General features: G+C 41.5%; 3 protein-coding genes and 1 pseudogene across 4 annotated transcripts in view; 1 reads left to right on the forward strand and 3 right to left on the reverse strand.

The window, feature by feature from the left end:
- LOC136629139 (oocyte zinc finger protein XlCOF6-like) overlaps positions 1 to 21881 on the reverse strand; it is a 913937-nt gene that overhangs the window by 151598 nt on the left and 740458 nt on the right. The gene's annotated exons all lie outside the window — the stretch shown is intronic.
- The window catches only part of LOC136627169 (zinc finger protein 850-like), a 532511-nt pseudogene that overhangs the window by 103291 nt on the left and 407339 nt on the right, over positions 1 to 21881 (forward strand).
- LOC136627170 (serine/threonine-protein kinase SBK1-like) lies at positions 951 to 15988 on the reverse strand. Its single transcript, XM_066602104.1, has 5 exons — positions 15972 to 15988; positions 4229 to 4283; positions 2388 to 2556; positions 1835 to 2034; positions 951 to 1730 (listed from the first exon to the last, which is right to left on the reverse strand). Exons 1-5 carry the CDS (start codon positions 15986 to 15988, stop codon positions 951 to 953), a joined length of 1221 nt encoding a protein of 406 aa, XP_066458201.1.
- Positions 16803 to 21276, reverse strand: LOC136627171 (serine/threonine-protein kinase SBK1-like). Its single transcript, XM_066602105.1, has 5 exons — positions 21125 to 21276; positions 19653 to 19707; positions 18238 to 18406; positions 17687 to 17886; positions 16803 to 17582 (listed from the first exon to the last, which is right to left on the reverse strand). Exons 1-5 carry the CDS (start codon positions 21274 to 21276, stop codon positions 16803 to 16805), a joined length of 1356 nt encoding a protein of 451 aa, XP_066458202.1.

Consider the following 21881-nt stretch of genomic DNA (forward strand, 5'->3'; position numbering starts at 1 on the left):
ATTATCTTTAAAAAAGAACCAAATCAAAGCTTTATCTGCAATATAGATTGAGATACACACTGTGGAGATACAGTTTCTAGTGAGGCCTGCAATGAGAACTGCAGATATATGAAACTCACACTTCAAATGGCTCCATTTTGGACCATCTTTACTTGTAAGAACAATTCAGGAGTGTCAGGATATAACATGCTCTGAGCAAAATGTATGCAGAAACACACAGTTATCTTGTTTGCCCCTAATGGATGTTGGATGTATGGTTTAATTTTTTTCTAAATAAACCAGAAGGTTTTTTTATCCTCAAACTCCCGGATGCTGCATTGTTCTTACAATTGAAGTTTGTCAGCTGTTTATTCCTTGCACCTGGGATTGGATGCGTGCATGGAGTAGAGGAGCATACTTAGAAATCTATGAGCTGGTGAATTTGGATACTTGTTGATATATCTCTGACTATATTGCAGACAGATTCAAAACTAGATGGGACAATTATTGAACATGGGAATTTGAACAATAATTGTCTTGCGTAAATGCATGCAATGAGAATGCGTGCGCAAAACTGAAGTATGTGCCTTTCAGTGTAAAGAGTAGTCATTCACTTTTGAAAGATTGCTTACTGTGAATTGAGGCGAACAGGGCAAGAATGCTTCCTGGTCCACTCTACTTCCATGCTGGCAGCGCTACTGTGTAACAGCACTGAAATGTGCATCACTAAGACGAGCTATTGGACATCATTTGCCTGAAGAGCTCATCCCATGTAAATGGACCTGAAGTATCCTTCTACATGGATATAGCCAGCAAGTCCTGGGTAGGGAAAGGGTTAGATCAATAGAAACATTTTCTCATTAGGCTAGTGAAATTGGAATCACTTACTGTTACTATAAAGGACATGGCTGAATGTGTTGTCATGCATCAAATTTCTATCTCTTCTCCAACATAAAATGATTGATATTTTCTCATCCATCCTTCCAATCTTCTAGAGGTGTCTTACTATCATACTCAGAGCTGTCAGAAGTCAAATAGCCAGAGATAGTACTTAGGAGAGAAGTCGATGATATGCTACCGTAGGAGACGTTTGATAGGGGACTTGCATGTGCGTCTTTCCAGATGTCTGACTTTTGGTGACATTTCGAAAGCTCAAATTCGACAGATACATTTGTGGTATCTGCATCGTCTGAGGTTCCTTCAGATGAGTCTATGCTTTCTTGATTCCAACATTCCTCCAAGAACAACAAAACTTCATAAGATTTTCTCCTCTTACTACAGTCTATGGCTAAAAGACCGCTAAACATCTTCAGAGATCCAGGTGGAAATCTGCTCCATGGCGATGGTGGCTCAATATTCTTCATATTACATTGCCATTCAACAAAACTACTATAAGCCTTGTCTGTAGAAACTGCAGACTGCCAAGGAAATTCACCTGTGAGCAAACAGTAGAGGACAATTCCAAAGGACCATACATCCAGGGGGAAGTCTACAAGCAAACAATCCTTGTCGGTAACTTGGCTCATCTCTGGAGCCATGTATGAGACTGTGCCGATCCTGGTTTTCGCCATTGTTCCTTTGATACATGACAGACCAAAGTCAGTCATTTTTATACTGTGGCAGTCCTCATCAAACACCAAAATGTTCTCTGGTTTGATATCCAAATGCACCAGCCCTTTACTGTCTATGAATTCTAGGGCACTGGAGATCTGCACCGCACATCTCTTTACCGTGTCTTCCGGGAGGCCATCCTGAAATAGGGAAATGCATGAAGTGAACAAAATGGAAATATTATTGCAAGAAGTAAGGCTATTGGTAATGTAGTTCTCAGGATAAATTGGGGATTTCTACTTACATGAGGTGTAATAAGAGAGAACAAATCACCAATCGACAGTTCCTGGGCAAAGGCAAAGTAGTCCCAAGTCTTGAAGGCAGTGCCATAGCTTCCAATAATATTGGTATGGGAGGAGAGAAAGAAGGACTTGCTGAACTCCATGAGAAAGGCAAATTCAGTTGTTTTGTTCCTGTTGAGGAGCTTTAATGCCATCTTCTGATCTGTTTATGTAGAGAAAGTTGTACATTTATTACCTACAAGTAGTTATGAGTTTGTCTCTGGAAATATGGAAATTCGTAAAACTAAACCATAGACCCTTCCATCCTCTTACCCATCTGTTTTCCCCCTGTGATTGCATCATATTAGGAAACAAAGACTATATTATGATATGTGAACTATTTTGATGAATTTGTCCCCATTTGTACCATTTTTGAAGAATCCTAAATATCGATATTCTGATAGTTATACAATATTCATAAATCTCCCGCATTAAATCTAAACCTTGGAGATTCTGTCCTCTCACTATCTTCAGACTATTCCATAGCTACAGTAATAGATAATTGACCTCACTGACCTGTTTTCCTGTCTTGTACCATGAGCACAGAACCATAGCCGCCGTCCCCCAGCTTCTGTATCACACAGAAGTTCTCCTGAAGATCTATCTCCTTCAGACACTGGGAAGCAAGGAAGACAAGTCCTTCCAGGATCAGCTGCACATCTTGTGTACTGGAGGCCATTGTGTCCTGTAGAAGTGAGAGGCAAGAAAATATTTAATGGTGATCATTAGATTTCTCTCTGACCTTATAGAGTGAAGTATACTATCCAATATGATGTATATGGCAAATGATTCAAAGAAACAAAATATAAAATCATTAAGAATAAGAGGAGAGTAAAATTGCAAAGCTTACCTTGGAGAAATCAAGTTTCAGTTGGGACTGTCTGAAAATTCTTCACAAAGTCTCAGGGAGGTTGAAGTCTTTGGAAGCAAAGTCGTCACTGACTTGAGAATGTAGAGGCCTTTTTATGTAATTGGAGGTCAATTACTTCCAAGAATCAATGAGCTTCTGATTGGCCAGGAGTCAATATGTTGTATACATAACATAATCAGGTATCAAGGGAATTAGCATTTCAATATCATTCCTGCAAACTGCAGCCATAGGTGGGGTCAAGTGTTGAAACTTTGTTAGACAAACCCCATTGAAAGGAAAGCTCTTCTTTATTAACATGTGGACTTACCCTCCATTATTATAATGATTACCTGCCTTTTCTGATTTGCATTATCATGGAGACTCACTAATCTTTTATATAAGATTTGTATATATATATAACATAGTAACATAGTTCGTAAGGCTGAATGAAGACAATGTCCATCTAGTCCAGATTTCTATAAACTATATATATATTTTGTTTTTTTCTTTTAAGTTGAAACTGTAAAATCAGTGAACTTCCTGATGTAAATAAAGTTAAAACATATATAATTTTTTAGAAAAGTGCATTGAGTAGTATAGTCAGCATAATCAGTATTTTCTACACTTTTCTGGAATGACCATGGGGCCAACATTCCACCTAAGGTTTGACTGAAATCGATATTCCACTGTATTCCTTCATCCACTAATGTATTTATATATGACGAAGGGATATTGCATTCTCTCTATAGCTTACCACAAAGGAAGATTGCATTATTATAAAGCTTGCTTTTATCTCATTTATATTTATAACAGAAGGAAAATTAACATTAATAAACTCTTTCAAATCAACAGATTGGTTGAAATCGTGAAATCTAAAAAAATAAGGACTGAATAATTTTCCAAGATTACGGTGAGCGCTAATTTCCAGATCTTCTAATTGTCGATTTCCTCTGGGCTCAAGAAAGAAAAGAATCATCGGAAATCCAAATGACAAACTTTGAATTGCCTTAAATGAAGAAAAAGATGCAAGAAAAGATAATTAGTAGAGATGAGCGAACGTACTCGGTAAGGGCGATTTCGCAATCGAGCACCGCGATTTTCGAGTACTTCACTACTCGGGTGAAAAGTACTCGGGTGCGCTGTGGGTGAGCAGGGGGTTGCAGCCGGGAGTGGGGGGGAGAGGGAGAGAGAGAGGGCTCCCCCTGTTCCCTGCTGCTACCCCCCACTCCCCTCTGCAACCCCCCGCCCCACAGCGCACCCGAGTACTTTTCACCCGAGTAGTGAAGTACTCGAAAATCGCGGTGCTCGATTGCGAAATCGCCCTTACCGAGTACGTTCGCTCATCTCTAATAATTAGTAATTTAAAAAGTCTAGTATCAAATCTGGTGCGGTCACATCTCCTCCTTCCTATTTGTGTAATCAAGTCATTAGCGAGGCTCAATCATAAATTGCTTCTCCAATATGAAAAGAGCGTGCAGAAATCTTGAAATTATGAAGATTCAATTACCTCGAATATTTGTTCTGCAAAGTTGAAAATTGAACATTCATCATTGGAGAGCGACCTAATGGATAATTATGGGACACTAATCTCAAATACGCTACCATAGCCAAAACTGGACTAGAAAAAACACTAATCCATGAGGCCTTTAAGCAGGACCCCTTACTGAATTGGCGCCCAATCGGTCTGTCTTGGTCTTTTTAATTCTAATCATCAGATCTTTTGCCTGAAAACAACCGAGTCATCAAGCCTAAGACTAGAAGAATTCGTTCTGCGAACGGAGAGTATTTCATCCACTAAAAGTGCAGCAGGAGTGAAAATAAAACGGCTACTTGAATTAGGCCGTATTCACACGGATGTATTTGCACAAAACTTTTTGCAAGTGTGATATACGTAGAATAGAACCCACTGATTTTCATGGGTGACAAGAGCATCAATAGAATGTGTGGAACAGCATAGGATAACTCCCTCTCTGTCAGCAGTAGTGCCATTGCCTAGATGCTCCGCTCCCAGCCTCACACTCAACTGCTGCTCCACCTAAACAGCGACCACATGGGGCTCCCAGATCAACGTGGCAATCACCTCCAAAATCACCGCAGACTGACTTTGTGCCATGAGTTCAGACTATGGCTGCAGTCTGCTATCACTGAGAGGATGGGCAAGTGTTCCCAACAATAGGGGCTCCACTGTAATTAAGACACAGTGAGAGGTGAACTCCCTTTCCCCATCTTTACCGGAGGTCTAAGAGTGTCTGTGTGTGCATATATATATATATATATATATATATATATATATATATATATATATATATATATATATATATATATATATATATATATATATATATATATATATATATATATATATATATAGCATCTATGTGTATAAAAGTATGTCTGTTTTGTGTGAGTGTATACAAGGGTGGGCCACACAGGACATCTTAGACCACTTATACATAATATTTCTGTCCAATTCCTTTGATTCTGCTTTCTTTATCCCAGCATGCCCTAACAGACAGAACATGGACGGATATCTGTGTGACGACCGATCTGAGCTGCACCATAGATTCTCGGACACAATTATTTAGTCGGCCGTGTACAAGTAGCATTATTCCCAGAAGAATGTCTACAGAGGACTTTGCCGCGATCTGCAGTCATGTCCGCAATACATCTGCAGCAAAATCCTGGTTTTACACGTGAATTTTGACCTGGATTGTCTGCGGATTTCACTTCTAATTTGAAGGGGTGAAATTAACAGAATAAACGGACATGTAGCTGTAATCTCGGCAGCTGAGGTTGGTTTCTGCCTTGGATGTTCCCACAATGTATGGATGAGACTTCTAGAAATCTCCTCCATATTGCTGGTTCTGTGATACGCTGCATATAGCCCCACCCACAAGGGGACATATGCACTGTATACGCTGTGTGGACACACCTAAAGGTATATTCCCACCTAGTGCGATTGAGGCAGATTTTTTGTACTGAAAAAAAAGAAATACGCAACAAATTTGTAAAAAAAATTTCCACGGAAGAGCAACAGACTTCACCCTTCAATTAAAAAGGCAAAAACTGCATCAAGCTCTGCACCAAGTGGATGGATTCTGGTGGGATCTGCGGATCTCCAGGGTACGCTCACACAATGCAGATATGCTGCACGTTTTTTGCAGCAGAATTGGTTGTGTAAAATATGCAGAGTATTACAGTACCTATGTACTAACCTTGGTTCTGGTACCACATGTAGGTAGTAAGCCTGGTTCTGGTATCATATATATGTAGTAATCTTGACACTAGAAATGTGTCTACATGGTAAATTTAATTCTGGTACTTTATCTACTGTAAAAATGGATTTCCATTAGAGATTAGCGAGCACTAAAATGCTTGGGTGCTCGTTACTCGGGACGAAAATTTCGCGATGCTCGAGGGTTCGTTTCGAATAACGAACCCCATTGAAGTCAATGGGCGACCCAAGCATTTTTGTATATCACCGATGCTCGCTAAGGTTTCCATTTGTGAAAATTTGGGCAATTCAAGAAAGTGATGGGAACGACACAGCAACGGATAGGGCAGGTGAGGGGCTACATGTTGGGCTGCATCTCAAGTTCCCAGGTCCCACTATTAAGCCACAATAGCGGCAAGAGTGCCCCCCCCCCTCCCAACAACTTTTACTTCTGAAAAGCCCTCATTAGCAATGCATACCTTAGCTAAGCACCACACTACCTCCAACAAAGCACAATCACTGCCTGCATGAGACTCCGCTGCCACTTCTCCTGGGTTACATGCTGCCCACCCCACCCCCCTGCACGACCCAGTGTCCACAGCACACACCAAAGTGTCCCTGCCCAGCCTTCAGCTGCCCTCATGCCACGCCACCCTCATGTCTATTTATAAGTGCGTCTGCCATGAGGAGGAACCGCAGGCACACACTGCAGAGGGTTGGCACGGCTAGGCAGCGACCCTCTTTAAAAGGGGCAGGGCGATAGCCCACAATGTTGTACAGAAGCAATGAGAAATATAATCCTGTGCCACCGCCATCAGGAGCTGCACACGTGGGCATAGCAATGGGGAACCTATGTGCCACACACTATTCATTCTGTCAAGGTGTCTGCATGCCCCAGTCAGACCGCGGTTTTTTATAAATAGTCACAGGCAGGTACAACTCCGCAATGGGAATTCCGTGTGCACCCACAGCATGCGTGGCTCCCTAGAACCCACCGGCTGTACATAAATGTATCCCATTGCAGTGCCCTGGACAGCAGAGCTAACATTAGATTAAATGCAGGTGGGCTTCGGCCCACACTGCATGCCCCAACCTGACCGCGGTTTTTTATTCATAGACACAGGCAGGTACAACTCCCTATTGTGAAGTCCCTGTGGACCGACAGCATGGGTGGGTGCCAGGAAGCCACCGGCGGTACATAAATATATCCCATTGCATTGCCCATCACAGCTGAGGTAATGTCATGTTTAATGCAGGTGGGCTTCGGCCCACACTGCATGCCCCAGTCAGACTGGGGTTCTTTAGAAGTGGACACATGTAGTTACAACTCCGTGTGGACCGACAGCATGGGTGGCTCCCTGGAACCCACCGGTGGTACATAAATATATCCCATTGCAGTGCCCAGCACAGCTGATGTAACGTCAGCTGTAATGCAGGTGGGCAAAAAATTAATTGGATTACACTGTAGGCGAGGGCCCCAAAAAATTGGTGTACCAACAGTACTAATGTACCTCAGAAAAATTGCCCATGCCTAACCAAGAGGGCAGGTGAAACCCATTAATCGCTTTGGTTAATGTGGCTTAATTGGTAACTAGGCCTGGAGGCAGCCCAGTTAAAATAAAAATTGGTTCAGGTGCAAGTTTCAACGCTTTAACCCCTTCATGACATGGCCTATTTTGGCGTTGAGGACCAAGCGATTTTTTGGTATTTTTCCATCTCCATTTTTCAAAAGCCATAACTTTTTTATTTTTCCGTGGACGCGGCCGTATGAGGGCTTGTTTTTTGCGTGGCGAACTGTAGTTTTTATCGATGCCAATTTTGGGTACATAGACTATATTGTAAATTTTTTTTTTTTTTTTTAAGGATAGCAGAGAGAGAAAACGCATCAATTCTGCCATAGATTTTTTTTATTTTTTTTTTACACCGTTAATCATGCAGCATAAATGAGACTTTCCATTTTTTCTGCAGACCGGTACGGTTACAACGATACCAAAATTCTAACATTTTTTTTAGGTTTTCCCACTTTTCTGCAATAAAAACCCTTTTTTTTGGAAATCTTTTTTCTATTCTAAATTGCTGCATTCAAAGTCACGTAACTTTTTTATTTTTTGATGTACAGAGCTCTATGAGGGCTTATTTTTTGCGAGACGAGTTGTAGATTTTATTGGTACCATTTTGGCGTACATACGACTTTTTTGATCACTTTTATTGCGTTTTTAGTGAGGCAAAATGCTAAAAATGAGCATTTTGCCTCAGTTTTTTAGCTTTTTTTTTAGCGTTTTTTTCGGTGCACAATCAAAAGCATGTGCAACTTATTGTACGCATCGTTACGGACGCGACAATACCAAATATGTGGGGTTTTATTTTTTTTTTACCTTTTTTTATGCTAATCTGAGAAAAAGCATAAAAAATGGTTTTTTTACTCTTTTTTTTTTACATTTTTTTTAATTCATTTTTTAAATCTTTCTTTTTTTTACACTGTTTGTGTCCCTCTGAGGGACTTTAATCACTGCCCTGATGATCGCTGTCATAAGGCATGGCAGAGCTACTGCTCTCCCATGCCTTATCGCTCATACAGCGATCTCAGGCATAGGCAATACAGGACGCCAGTGTCTGGCGTCCTGTTGCCATGGTGACAGGCCGGGCTCTCGCGATGACATCGCGAGTTCCGGCCAGAGACACAGAGGGAGCCGCGCTCCCGCTGTGAACTCTTCCCCTGCCGCGATCTACTTAGATCGCGGCAGGGAAGGGGTTAAAAGTGGCGGGCGCATCTCCGATGTCCCCCCGCTGCTGCAGCGAGACGCCGGCTGTGACTGACAGCCGGCTCCCGCTGCGGGATAGCGCGGGATCATATGTGATCCCGCGCTATCTCCAGGACGTAAGTTTACGCCCAGTTGCGGGAAGTACCCCGCTCCCAGGACGTAAACTTACGCCCTGCAGCGGGAAGGGGTTAATGAACATTGAAACGTATAAAAATTGTTTAGAAAAATTATATGACTGAGCCTTGTGGGCCTAAGAAAAATTGCCCGTTCGGCGTGATTACGTCAGGTTTCAGGAGGAGGAGCAGGAGGAGGAATATTATACACAGATTGATGAAGCAAAAATGTCCCCGTTTTTGATGGTGATAGAGAACGATGCTTCCATCTGCGGGTGCAGCCTACGTATTGCTTAGGTATCGCTGCTGTCCGCTGGTGAAGAAGAGAAGTCTGGGGAAATCCAGGCTTTGTTCATCTTGATGTGTAAGCCTGTCGGCACTGTCGGTTGACAGGCGGGTACGCTTATCCGTGATGATTCCCCCAGCCGCACTAAACACCCTCTCTGACAAGACGCTAGCCGCAGGACAAGCAAGCACCTCCAGGGCATACAGCGCGAGTTCAGGCCACGTGTCCAGCTTTGACACCCAGTAGTTGTAGGGGGCAGAGGCGTCACCGAGGACGGTCGTGCGATCGGCTACATACTCCCTCACCATCCTTTTACAGTGCTCCCGCCAACTCAGCCTTGACTGGGGAGCGGTGACACAGTCTTGCTGGGGAGCCATAAAGCTGGCAAAGGCCTTGGAGAATGTTCCCCTGCCTGCGCTGTACATGCTGCCTGATCTCTGCGCCTCCCCTGCTACCTGGCCCTCGGAACTGCGCCTTCTGCCACTAGCGCTGTCGGATGGGAAGTTTACCATCAGTTTGTCCACCAGGGCCCTGTGGTATAGCATCATTCTCGAACCCCTTTCCTCTTCGGGAATGAGAGTGGAAAGGTTCTCCTTATACCGTGGGTCGAGCAGTGTGTACACCCAGTAACCCGTAGTGGCCAGAATGCGTGTAACACGAGGGTCACGAGAAAGGCATCCTAAGATGAAGTCAGCCATGTGTACAAGGGTACCCGTACGCAACACATGGCTGTCCTCACTAGGAAGATCACTTTCAGGATCCTCCTCCTCCTCCTCCAGCCATACACGCTGAAAGGATGACAGGCAAGCAGCATGGGTACCCAAGGCAGTGGGCCAAGCTGTCTCCTCCCCCTCCCCCTCCTCCTCCTCCTCCTCCTCAACGCGCTGAGATATAGACATGAGGGTGCTCTGACTATCCAGTGACATACTGTCTTCCCCCGCCTCCGTTTCCGAGTGCAAATCGTCTGCCTTTATGCTTTGCAGCGAACTTCTCAAGAGGCATAGCAGAGGAATGGTGACGCTAATGATTGCAGCATCCCCGCTCACCATCTGGGTAGACTCCTCAAAGTTTCCAAGGACCTGACAGATGTCTGCCAACCAGGCCCACTCTTCTGCAAAGAATTGAGGAGGCTGACTCCCACTGCGCCGCCCATGTTGGAGTTGGTATTCCACTATAGCTCTACGCTGCTCATAGAGGCTGGCCAACATGTGGAGCGTAGACAGTTCATACAAGCAAAGTTGCCACACACTAGGCTATCATGGTTACACTGATTTTATAATGCAAGTTAAGATACAAGGAAACATCTGGGAGTGGCTATTTAAGTTACATTGACTAGGCAGCTGGAGGTAGCATTGCACACCTACTAACCAAAAGGATAGTGGAGGGAGAATTTATTGCTCTCCTTAGATAAAGCAATACTAAATGAAGATGCCAGTGGAGGAGATGAGTGGCAGAAATGACTAAAAAGTAAAGTTTCATTTAGCCAGGAGAACGTACCAAATGCAGACAGAGTAAAAATGCAGTATACACAGGTCAAAGCACAACTGCAGCACAGATGATTTAAGTTGAGTTTAGCAGAGTAGGTTCAGCTTGGAATGCGATGATACAGGGAGATGAACCAAATGCAGACAGAGAAATGACTTTACCCATCAAGAACAGAGCAGAAGAGAAAGAGGTACAGCAAGAAATGACTCTACCCACCAAGAACTGTGTAGTAAGCACAGAAAAAGAAGTGCTGTTGTGTTGTCTGATAGGCCGTCAAGACTCTTCAGACCTACAGAACACTACTCAACAAATGACAGTGCAAAAAAGGACCTTGCAACTATCTGCAGAGACTTTGAAGACCTCGGAAAGAAGGTGAAGGAACTAGGAGCTCAGGTGGTATTCTCATCCATCCTTCCAGTGGATGATCATGGAATGAGAAGATGGAATAGGATTCTAGAGGTGAACTGGCTACGTCAATGATGCCATTAGCAAAGATTTGCTAAGGATAAAAAAAAGGCCATTGCGCTCTTATTCCTAGACTAATGGAGTTACTGAGATCTTTTTATTGTATCCAATACAAAAAAACTGCAACTAGAACACTAGTGCAGATAAAACATACATGAAAAGAAAGATATATCTGGTAAAATGGACGCATTTTGGCACAACCTCATGCGCTTTCTTCAAGCATGCTTTTTATCTGCACTAGTTCTAATTACAGTTACACCATTAGTCTCAGGATAAGAGTGCAATGGCCTTTTTTACTATTTTCATACATAGTAAGAAATGGGCGATGTGGTCTATGCGCTCAAATTGTACTTTTAACTTGGAAAGACCTTGGGACAACTGGATAAAAGACCATCAAAGTAAACCGGAAGTCCAGGGTGCTAGTGGGTCAAGTCCTATATTAGGAACCCCACTTTGCTCTACATATCACTGTGCATATTATATATGTAGGCACTTTCCCACTCACTATTGTCAAAAGATTTGGATTTCTAGACCATGGAGTGAATTACCTATATAATGGAGAGACATCTCGAGAGACATCTATCTCTAAAAAAGAATTAGATGAAGTATTCGTTGGAAGGACAGGATTAGAAATGGGAATGGAGTTACAATCTATAATGGATTCTGGTGGATTGGTATCTTGATTCTGCAAAAAGTTAATCAGATCTGTAGGACTACCAGGTACAGAATATATCCAAAAGAAAGCAGCAGGAGCATCCAGGTGCAGTAAAACAGGTATTATTCCTTTATTCCATCCTCAGTAATAATGCAACGTTTCGGCCGTTACAAACAGCCTTTGTCAAGCATGTTTGTAACGGCCGAAACGTTGCATTATTACTGAGGATGGAATAAAGGAATAATACCTGTTTTACTGCACCTGGATGCTCCTGCTGCTTTCTTTTGGATATATTCTGAGACTTTGGATGATCTGGATCCGTCTCCTGATTAACGGCTGTGCAGGGAGAGCCTCCCCTTGGATAAGGGTTTGTTGTAGTGCTGCTGGTATCTATATATTGTTGGACTACCAGGTACATTCATCAATACTGGAGGTGTTATGAGAGATGGTACACTTTCCGGTATTGTGATGTTGTTTATCTTAGGAGAGTACATTAGATTATCTGTATTACTGGTACCTATAGGATTGGATCTGTTCTCTAAAGGTATTGAACCCTTGTCTGGTATACACAAATTCCCAGGAATGTTTGGTAAAGAAATTCCCCCAATGGGTGGTATACTTAATTTTTTGTGAATGGGTAGAGTTGAATTTACAGTGGGAATCTGTTTTTGGGGTTTTGCGATTTTCTTCAGATTAGGTAATAGAGGCCTAATTAAGGAGGGATCTTTATTACATGACTGTTTTTTATGGCGTGTTCTTAGGAATCTCCTCTGGTTTGGTAATAGGGGCCTGATTGGAGGATATGGCAAATCATGTGGCTGATTGATGTATTGCCACGGGGGAGGGAATGGTAATGGAGGTGGTCTATGGGGGGGAGAGAAAGTTGTAAAGGATCTATTGGGCCATTGATTAGGCTCCCAATGGCTCTCATAATGAGGATATTGGCCGGGGTATTTCCTAAACCAATGGTTTGAATCCCACTGGTTCCCTTGGTACGGATGTTTATTCACATATGAATTCATATTCGTACGGGAATTTCGTGAGTTGAATTTGGATCTCTTGCCATGGTTAGAGCATTGGTAAACGCTCTTAGAGATATTCTCATGAGTCTGTTCATTCTCAATGGGAGTGGAAACATTTTCCTTATTGGAGGGAAGTTTTTTATTGTTCTTAATTTTATATTCCCAGACAAAATTCTTTTTCTCTTTTTTGTCTTTGAGATCCCTATGTAACTTCTTGATTTTACGAGTGGAAATTGCATTGTATAATGAATCAATGTATTTAACAATTTCTATAGATATGTCATGTTTACATTTCATACTTAAGTATAACGTTTTCTGCAATAACATGTCGCTCAGGCTCTTCCTTTTCTCAATTATTTTACCCAAAAATAGGTCTGAGAAGGTGCCGAGCATAATATTCCATTCCCCAGTGAATTTGGAATCATCGGGGGAATGCTGATCTAATAGAGATACGTAAACCTCTAGGTGCAACATTATTCAACCTATATACTGATAACATGAGCCAATCTAAAGTATGACGCCAAAGCTTGTCAATACATGTTTTCAATGATTGTTGCAATTGTGTATCATCAGAAATTATATTAGTAAATTCATCAAAAATCAAATTTATAATGGTGTCATTGTCCCATTCTTTATCAAATTTAATAAATGTATATAGTTTAGCTGTATTTGTGTCCTCAGATTCAATGTCAGATTTTTCAATGTCCGGTTTTTTGTCATCAAGAGCTGATTGAATGGATGATAGGAATTTTCCTGGTAAATTCAACCAAATCATTTGTATTCCAAAATATTCATACCATTTAACATCTGTACCTTGTATATTGATTACATAACTCATCATTGGATATGCATTCATGCTTATAGACAGATATTAGATATTTGATAAGATGCAATCATGTGACCGCCCGGTCATGTGACCTTACGTCATGACGTCAGACGTGAATGATGCGTCCCAACGTTTGCACCGCTGGTAACGTCCTTGACTTCAGCCGTCATTTTGTATGTTTACAACTTTATTTCTCATGAAGCCCGGTCATGTGACCTAGCGTCATGACGTCAGACGCAAATGACACGGTCCCAGCGGTAACGCCACTGGGCACGTCTTTAATTCAATCTGTCATCTGTACGTCCGGTTGCACAGCCGTAATACCGGATTTCATCCAAACATCAATGGCTGCGTCACATGACGCATAATGAATTTTATACGCCCCTAGACTGCGTCATTTTACGCAGCGTCACTACGTCATCAGTGATTCCCCCCCCCCCCCCAGCAATGTGCGGCCACGTCATCCGATGCCGACACAACAGATGCCGGTATGGACGTGACAGCTTGTTAATCCTCATCTGTTACAGATTACAAGGTACTTTTATTATTATAAATGTTCAATTTTATGTCTATATTATATACACTTGAAAAAGGCCGTGCGGTCGAAACGCGTTGTGTATTGTATATCATTTTTTTATTTTATTAAACCGTGGAACTTGTACATCACCGTTGGCTGGTGCCATTTCTGATACGCCTACTGGGATCAGGAGGCGCCTATGCCAAAGGCGCCTCCTCGAAGTAAGTTACATAACCTCAATATTCCAATATTCTACTTATTCTATGGTGTGAGCGCTGAGGCTTTTTTCTTTCATCCCAACTATTACTAGTGAGGTCACTCTGCACTGGGCAGCAACCTCAAGCTAAGTCAAAATCTGTACCATTGGTTCTGATTTTGACTGGAAATTAGCTGCATTTCCACAGCTGATTTCATACTATGCGACGCTCCCCCTCACCGCCTCCAATGGCTTCCTGCTGGCAGCGATCCCTGGCTTCCATTTCCCAGTGGCCTGTATTGGTCTCACATGACCAGCATCACCTGACCACTGGTGAAGGGAACTGGAAGCCAGAGAGTCAAAATCTGCAGCAATGGTATATATTTTGACAGTTTTTTGGATGCAGAAAAGCTGTGGAATTTGCTCTGACTTTTTCTTTTTTTGAACCCGGCCCTGTGCTTTGTATAATGACAGAAGAAAAATTATGCATTGATAAGCCCCGCCCCTGACCACACCTCTGTCTCACTTTGACCCTGGGAAAATCTGGCCACCTTATATTTGATCATGCAAAAGACCCAGTACTAATGACTTCTTCTGCATCCAGCTGTTCTCTGCTCAGACCGCCCAGCTCTTATACAGCCGAGCGCTCTGAGCGGGGTAGGAAGAACGCACCTGTCTTCAGGGAGCGGGATACAGCTGAAACAAACATATCAGCTGTATCCTGCTGTGAATTCCTAATAAGGCTCATCGTCTTCTTTCAGCACGCTGAAAGACAATGATGAGCGACTGCTTGACAAAAACTGCACAATGTTAGTGCAACTACACACAACGATTATCGATCAAAAGATGGCTTTTAGCAAATTTTGAGTGATAATCGTTGTGCATAAATAGGCCTTAAGGTTTCTTCACTCTGGTATTTTGCCTCCATCTCTGTTCTTGGAAGAAAAAAGCAGAGAAAAACTAAATAAAAACTGAAATAAACATTTTAGTTTTTTCCTTATTGAATTCAATTGGTTTTCAAAAACACTAACTAGTTTCAATTTTCTTCTGTTCTGTTTTACTTGCGTTTCGTTACTGCAGTAAATAGAGCAGCAGACTGTATTAGATCACTAAAAAGAATTTAAAATATAACTCATACATATATCCTGTAATTATAGATATCCATCCAGGTTACTTCAGACCGAGGCTTTATACAGAGGAGCTAGATATACACTCTCCTTTGTATAATATGGCAAACAAAAAATTCATAGAACTGTATGTGGGCTTGCTAACTAATCTGAATTTATGAATATCTCTGTTCATCTGCTCCATTTTTGGAGCAAAACTTTTTACACAAACTGATTTCAAAGACGTTTTTATAAAATGGAAAGCAAATGAAAACCTTGACAATGGCGTCCTTTCTGTTTGGTTTCCATTTTTTGTTCTGTTAGAAAAAGGCAAAGAAACAGAATGGAATCAAGCAAACACGGAAAGCCTGAATGGAGGTAAAGCCTTATTATGAAAAGGGCGTAAAACTCACATCAACTTGCTGTATCTCAGGCTGTATTGCAGAACGAGCATTGATGTTGGCTCTCTTTCAAAAACAAGATTATTATCTTTAAAAAAGAACCAAATCAAAGCTTTATCTGCAATATAGATTGAGATACACACTGTGGAGATACAGTTTCTAGTGAGGCCTGCAATGAGAACTGCAGATATATGAAACTCACACTTCAAATGGCTCCATTTTGGACCATCTTTACTTGTAAGAACAATTCAGGAGTGTCAGGATATAACATGCTCTGAGCAAAATGTATGCAGAAACACACAGTTATCTTGTTTGCCCCTAATGGATGTTGGATGTATGGTTTAATTTTTTTCTAAATAAACCAGAAGGTTTTTTTATCCTCAAACTCCCGGATGCTGCATTGTTCTTACAATTGAAGTTTGTCTGCTGTTTATTCCTTGCACCTGGGATTGGATGCGTGCATGGAGTAGAGGAGCATACTTAGAAATCTATGAGCTGGTGAATTTGGATACTTGTTGATATATCTCTGACTATATTGCAGACAGATTCAAAACTAGATGGGACAATTATTGAACATGGGAATTTGAACAATAATTGTCTTGCGTAAATGCATGCAATGAGAATGCGTGCGCAAAACTGAAGTATGTGCCTTTCAGTGTAAAGAGTAGTCATTCACTTTTGAAAGATTGCTTACTGTGAATTGAGGCGAACAGGGCAAGAATGCTCCCTGGTCCACTCTACCTTCATGCTGGCAGCGCTACTGTTTAACAGCACTGAAATGTGCATCACTAAGACGAGCTATTGGACATCATTTGCCTGAAGAGCTCATCCCATGTAAATGGACCTGAAGTATCCTTCTACATGGATATAGCCAGCAAGTCCTGGGTAGGGAAAGGGTTAGATCAATAGAAACATTTTCTCATTAGGCTAGTGAAATTGGAATCACTTACTGTTACTATAAAGGACATGGCTGAATGTGTTGTCATGCATCAAATTTCTATCTCTTCTCCAACATAAAATGATTGATATTTTCTCATCCATCCTTCCAATCTTCTAAAGGTGTCTTACTATCATACTCAGAGCTGTCAGAAGTCAAATAGCCAGAGATAGTACTTAGGAGAGAAGTCGTTGATATGCTACCGTAGGAGACGTTTGATAGGGGACTTGCATGTGCGTCTTTCCAGATGTCTGACTTTTGGTGACATTTCGAAAGCTCAAATTCGACAGATACATTTGTGGTATCTGCATCGTCTGAGGATCCTTCAGATGAGTCTATGCTTTCTTGATTCCAACATTCCTCCAAGAACAACAAAACTTCATAAGATTTACTCCTCTTACTACAGTCTATGGCTAAAAGACCGCTGAACATCTTCAGAGCTCCAGGTGGAAATCTGCTCCATGGCAATGGCGGCTCAATATTCTTCATATTACATTGCCATTCAACAAAACTACTATAAGCCTTGTCTGTAGAAACTGCAGACTGCCAAGGAAATTCACCTGTGAGCAAACAGTAGAGGACAATTCCAAAGGACCATACATCCAGGGGGAAGTCTACAAGCAAACAATCCTTGTCGGTAACTTGGCTCATCTCTGGAGCCATGTATGAGACTGTGCCGATCCTGGTTTTCGCCATTGTTCCTTTGATACATGACAGACCAAAGTCAGTCATTTTTATACTGTGGCAGTCCTCATCAAACACCAAAATGTTCTCTGGTTTGATATCCAAATGCACCAGCCCTTTACTGTCTATGAATTCTAGGGCACTGGAGATCTGCACCGCACATCTCTTTACCGTGTCTTCCGGGAGGCCATCCTGAAACAGGGAAATGCATGAAGTGAACAAAATGGAAATATTATTGCAAGAAGTAAGGCTATTGGTAATGTAGTTCTCAGGATAAATTGGGGATTTCTACTTACATGAGGTGTAATAAGAGAGAACAAATCACCAATCGACAGTTCCTGGGCAAAGGCAAAGTAGTCCCAAGTTTTGAAGGCAGTGCCATAGCTTCCAATAATATTGGTATGGGAGGAGAGAAAGAAGGACTTGCTGAACTCCATGAGAAAGGCAAATTCAGTTGTTTTGTTCCTGTTGAGGAGCTTTAATGCCATCTTCTGATCTGTTTATGTAGAGAAAGTTGTACATTTATTACCTACAAGTAGTTATGGGTTTGTCTCTGGAAATATGGAAATTCGTAAAACTAAACCATAGACCCTTCCATCCTCTTACCCATCTGTTTTCCCCCTGTGATTGCATCATATTAGGAAACAAAGACTATATTATGATATGAACTATTTTGATGAATTTGTCCCCATTTGTACCATTTTTGAAGAATCCTAAATATCGATATTCTGATAGTTATACAATATTCATAAATCTCCCGCATTAAATCTAAACCTTGGAGATTCTGTCCTCTCACTATCTTCAGACTATTCCATAGCTACAGTAATAGATAATTGACCTCACTGACCTGTTTTCCTGTCTTGTACCATGAGCACAGAACCATAGCCGCCGTCCCCCAGCTTCTGTATCACACAGAAGTTCTCCTGAAGATCTATCTCCTTCAGACACTGGGAAGCAAGGAAGACAAGTCCTTCCAGGATCAGCTGCACATCTTGTGTACTGGAGGCCATTGTGTCCTGTAGAAGTGAGAGGCAAGAAAATATTTAATGGTGATCATTCGATTTCTCTCTGACCTTATAGAGTGAAGTATACTATCCAATATGATGTATATGGCAAATGATTCAAAGAAACAAAATATAAAATCATTAAGAATAAGAGGAGAGTAAAATTGCAAAGCTTACCTTGGAGAAATCAAGTTTCAGTTGGGACTGTCTGAAAATTCTTCACAAAGTCTCAGGGAGGTTGAAGTCTTTGGAAGCAAAGTCGTCACTGACTTGAGAATGTAGAGGCCTTTTTATGTAATTGGAGGTCAATTACTTCCAAGAATGAATGAGCTTCTGATTGGCCAGGAGTCAATATGTTATATACATAACATAATCAGGTATCAAGGGAATTAGCATTTCAATATCATTCCTGCAAACTGCAGCCATAGGTGGGGTCAAGTGTTGAAACTTTGTTAGACAAACCCCATTGAAAGGAAAGCTCTTCTTTATTAACATGTGGACTTACCCTCCATTATTATAATGATTACATGCCTTTTCTGATTTGCATTATCATGGAGACTCACTAATCTTTTATATAAGATTTGTATATATATATAACATAGTAACATAGTTCGTAAGGCTGAATGAAGACAATGTCCATCTAGTCCAGATTTCTATAAACTATATATATATTTTGTTTTTTTCTTTTAAGTTGAAACTGTAAAATCAGTGAACTTCCTGATGTAAATAAAGTTAAAACATATATAATTTTTTAGAAAAGTGCTTTCAGTAGTATAGTCAGCATAATCAGTATTTTCTACACTTTTCTGGAATGACCATGGGGCCAACATTCCACCTAAGCTTTGACTGTAATCGATATTCCACTGTACTCCTTCTTTATCCAGTAATGTATTTATATATGAAGAAGGGATATTGCATTCTCTCTATAACTTACCACAAAGGAAGATTGCATTATTATAAAGCTTGCTTTTATCTCATTTATATTTATAACAGAAGGAAAATTAGCATGAATAAACTCTTTCAAATCAACAGATTGGTTGAAATCGTGAAATCTAAAAAAATAAGGACTGAATAATTTTCCAAGATTACGGTGAGCGCTAATTTCCAGATCTTCTAATTGTCGATTTCCTCTGGGCTCAAGAAAGAAAAGAATCATCGGAAATCCAAATGACAAACTTTGAATTGCCTTAAATGAAGAAATTGCTTCTCCAATATGAAAAGAGCGGGCAGAAAGCTTGAAATATGAAGATTCAATTACCTCAAATATTTGTTCTGCAAAGTTGAAAATTGAACATTCATCATTGGAGAGCAACCTAATGGATAATTATGGGACACTAACCTCAAATACGCTACCATAGCCAAAACTGGACTAGAAAAAAAACTAATCCATGAGGCCTTTAAGCAGGACCCCTTACTGAATTGGCGCCCAATTGGTCTGTCTTGGTCTTTTTAATTGTAATCATCAGATCTTTTGCCTGAAAACAACCGAGTCATCAAGCCTAAGACTAGAAGAATTCGTTCTGCGAACTGAGAATATTTCATCCACTAAAAGTGCAGCAGGAGTGAAAATAAAACGGCTACTTGAATTAGGCCGTATTCACACGGATGTAATTGCACGAAACTTTTTGCAAGTGCGATATGCGTAGAATAGAACCCACTGATTTTCATGGGTGACAAAAGCATCAATAGAATGTGTGGAACAGCATAGGATAACTCCCTCTCTGTCAGCAGTAGTGCCATTGCCTAGATGCTCCGCTTCCAGCCTCACACTCAACTGCTGCTCCACCTACTCAGTGACCACATGGGGCTCCCAGATCAACATGGCAATCACCTGCAAAATCACCGCAGACTGACTTTCTGCCATAAGTTCAGACTATGGCTGCAGTCTGCTATCACTGAGAGGATGGGCAAGTGTTCCCAACAATAGGGGCTCCACTGTAATCAAGACACAGTGAGAGGTGAACTCCCTTTCCCCATCTTCACCGGAGGTAAAAAAATATAATACAATTGCCACAGAAGAGCAGCAGACTTCACCCTTCAATTAAAAAGGCCAAAACTGCATCAAGCTCTGCACCAAGTGAATGGATTCTGGTGTGGATCTGCGGATCTCCAGGGTACGTTCCCACAATGCAGATACACTGCATGTTTTTTGCAGCAGAATTGGTTGTGTAAAATATGCAGAGTATTACAGTACTTATGTACTAACCTTGGTTCTGGTACCACATGTAGGTAGGAAGCCTGGTTCTGGTATCATATATATGTAGTAATCTTGATACTAGAAATGTGTCTACATGGTAAATTTAATTCTGGTACCTTATCTACTGTAACAATGGATTTCCATTGTCTGTTCTTCATGAAGAGCCAAACAACTGGATCAATCTGCACTAAATTTACTACATTGGTAAATCAGGAGCTTCAGAAGGTTTTGGACTGGCTTTCAGCTCTCTAGAACCCATCAGTCTCAGCATATTTACAAGCAGATGGACTAATCTGCACAAAATGAGATCAGGATGCAGCTCTCTAGGATCTAACGTCCTACTGATGTCCGTAATTGCAGGCGCAGTTCTCATTGAAATCACTGGGACTCCAACCTGCAATTACAAGCTCCCGCCACTACACAGGGGTCAGAGCAACGGCTTCCGCTCTGATCACAGTTTATCCTGGCACTGACAGGGGGCGCTGCCTGGAGAACAGTTTTATAATCTAGACTCTAAGCCTTCTCTAATTTACACTGCTTCCCCCGTCTGGTATACTTCTAGATGAGATAACGCCACCATTTCCTGGGGTCCGAGCCTCTCAGTATCTGCTGTGTTGTAGAATGCTGCTGCTGATTGGGTTAGTCTGATTGTTAAGAGCAGCTGGACATTGGGTGTTTCCTCCATAATCCATGGTTATACCCATAGGTGGTTACCATTCACATTGACTCATTGATTGTAAACCAGCTCCCCAAGGCCAGAACTATTTACTTGTGTCTGCTGCCTCAAATTATCTCAGACTACATAAGGTTGAGCCAAAATCTCATGTCTTGAACACCCCATTTTATATTGGGGTGAACCCTTAGATTTGATCCAAGAGATTGCAAGGCTTCTAATACATCAGTGCGCCGGGACAAAGAGCGACGTTTATCTGCAATTTCTTTTTTTTAATGATGATCGTTCCATCTAAAAGCTCCTTAAGACAGGAGATTCATTTTACTACCATAAGGCTACATGCAGCGGCCGCTGTTTGGGGAAAGTCTGGAGGCCACCCATGACGTCATGCAGTCCCAGATCTTGGGGAATTTTTTAGGACATTTTCTGCTTTTAAAAACAATGTTTTCGTTAAAAAATGATAGTATTAGCCATGTTGTGGCATTGAGCTATAGTTGGGGGTCGCCTTGTCGTGGATTTCCTTTTGCGTCCAACGACTTACTCAATTAGGAATGTTTACACCCTTCCATATTAATTATGAATTGATTATGCGCATAAGAAGATTTCACACTGACACA

The sequence above is a fragment of the Eleutherodactylus coqui genome, chromosome 5 (genome assembly GCF_035609145.1).
Source record: "Eleutherodactylus coqui strain aEleCoq1 chromosome 5, aEleCoq1.hap1, whole genome shotgun sequence".
Classification (NCBI taxonomy): domain Eukaryota; kingdom Metazoa; phylum Chordata; class Amphibia; order Anura; family Eleutherodactylidae; genus Eleutherodactylus; species Eleutherodactylus coqui.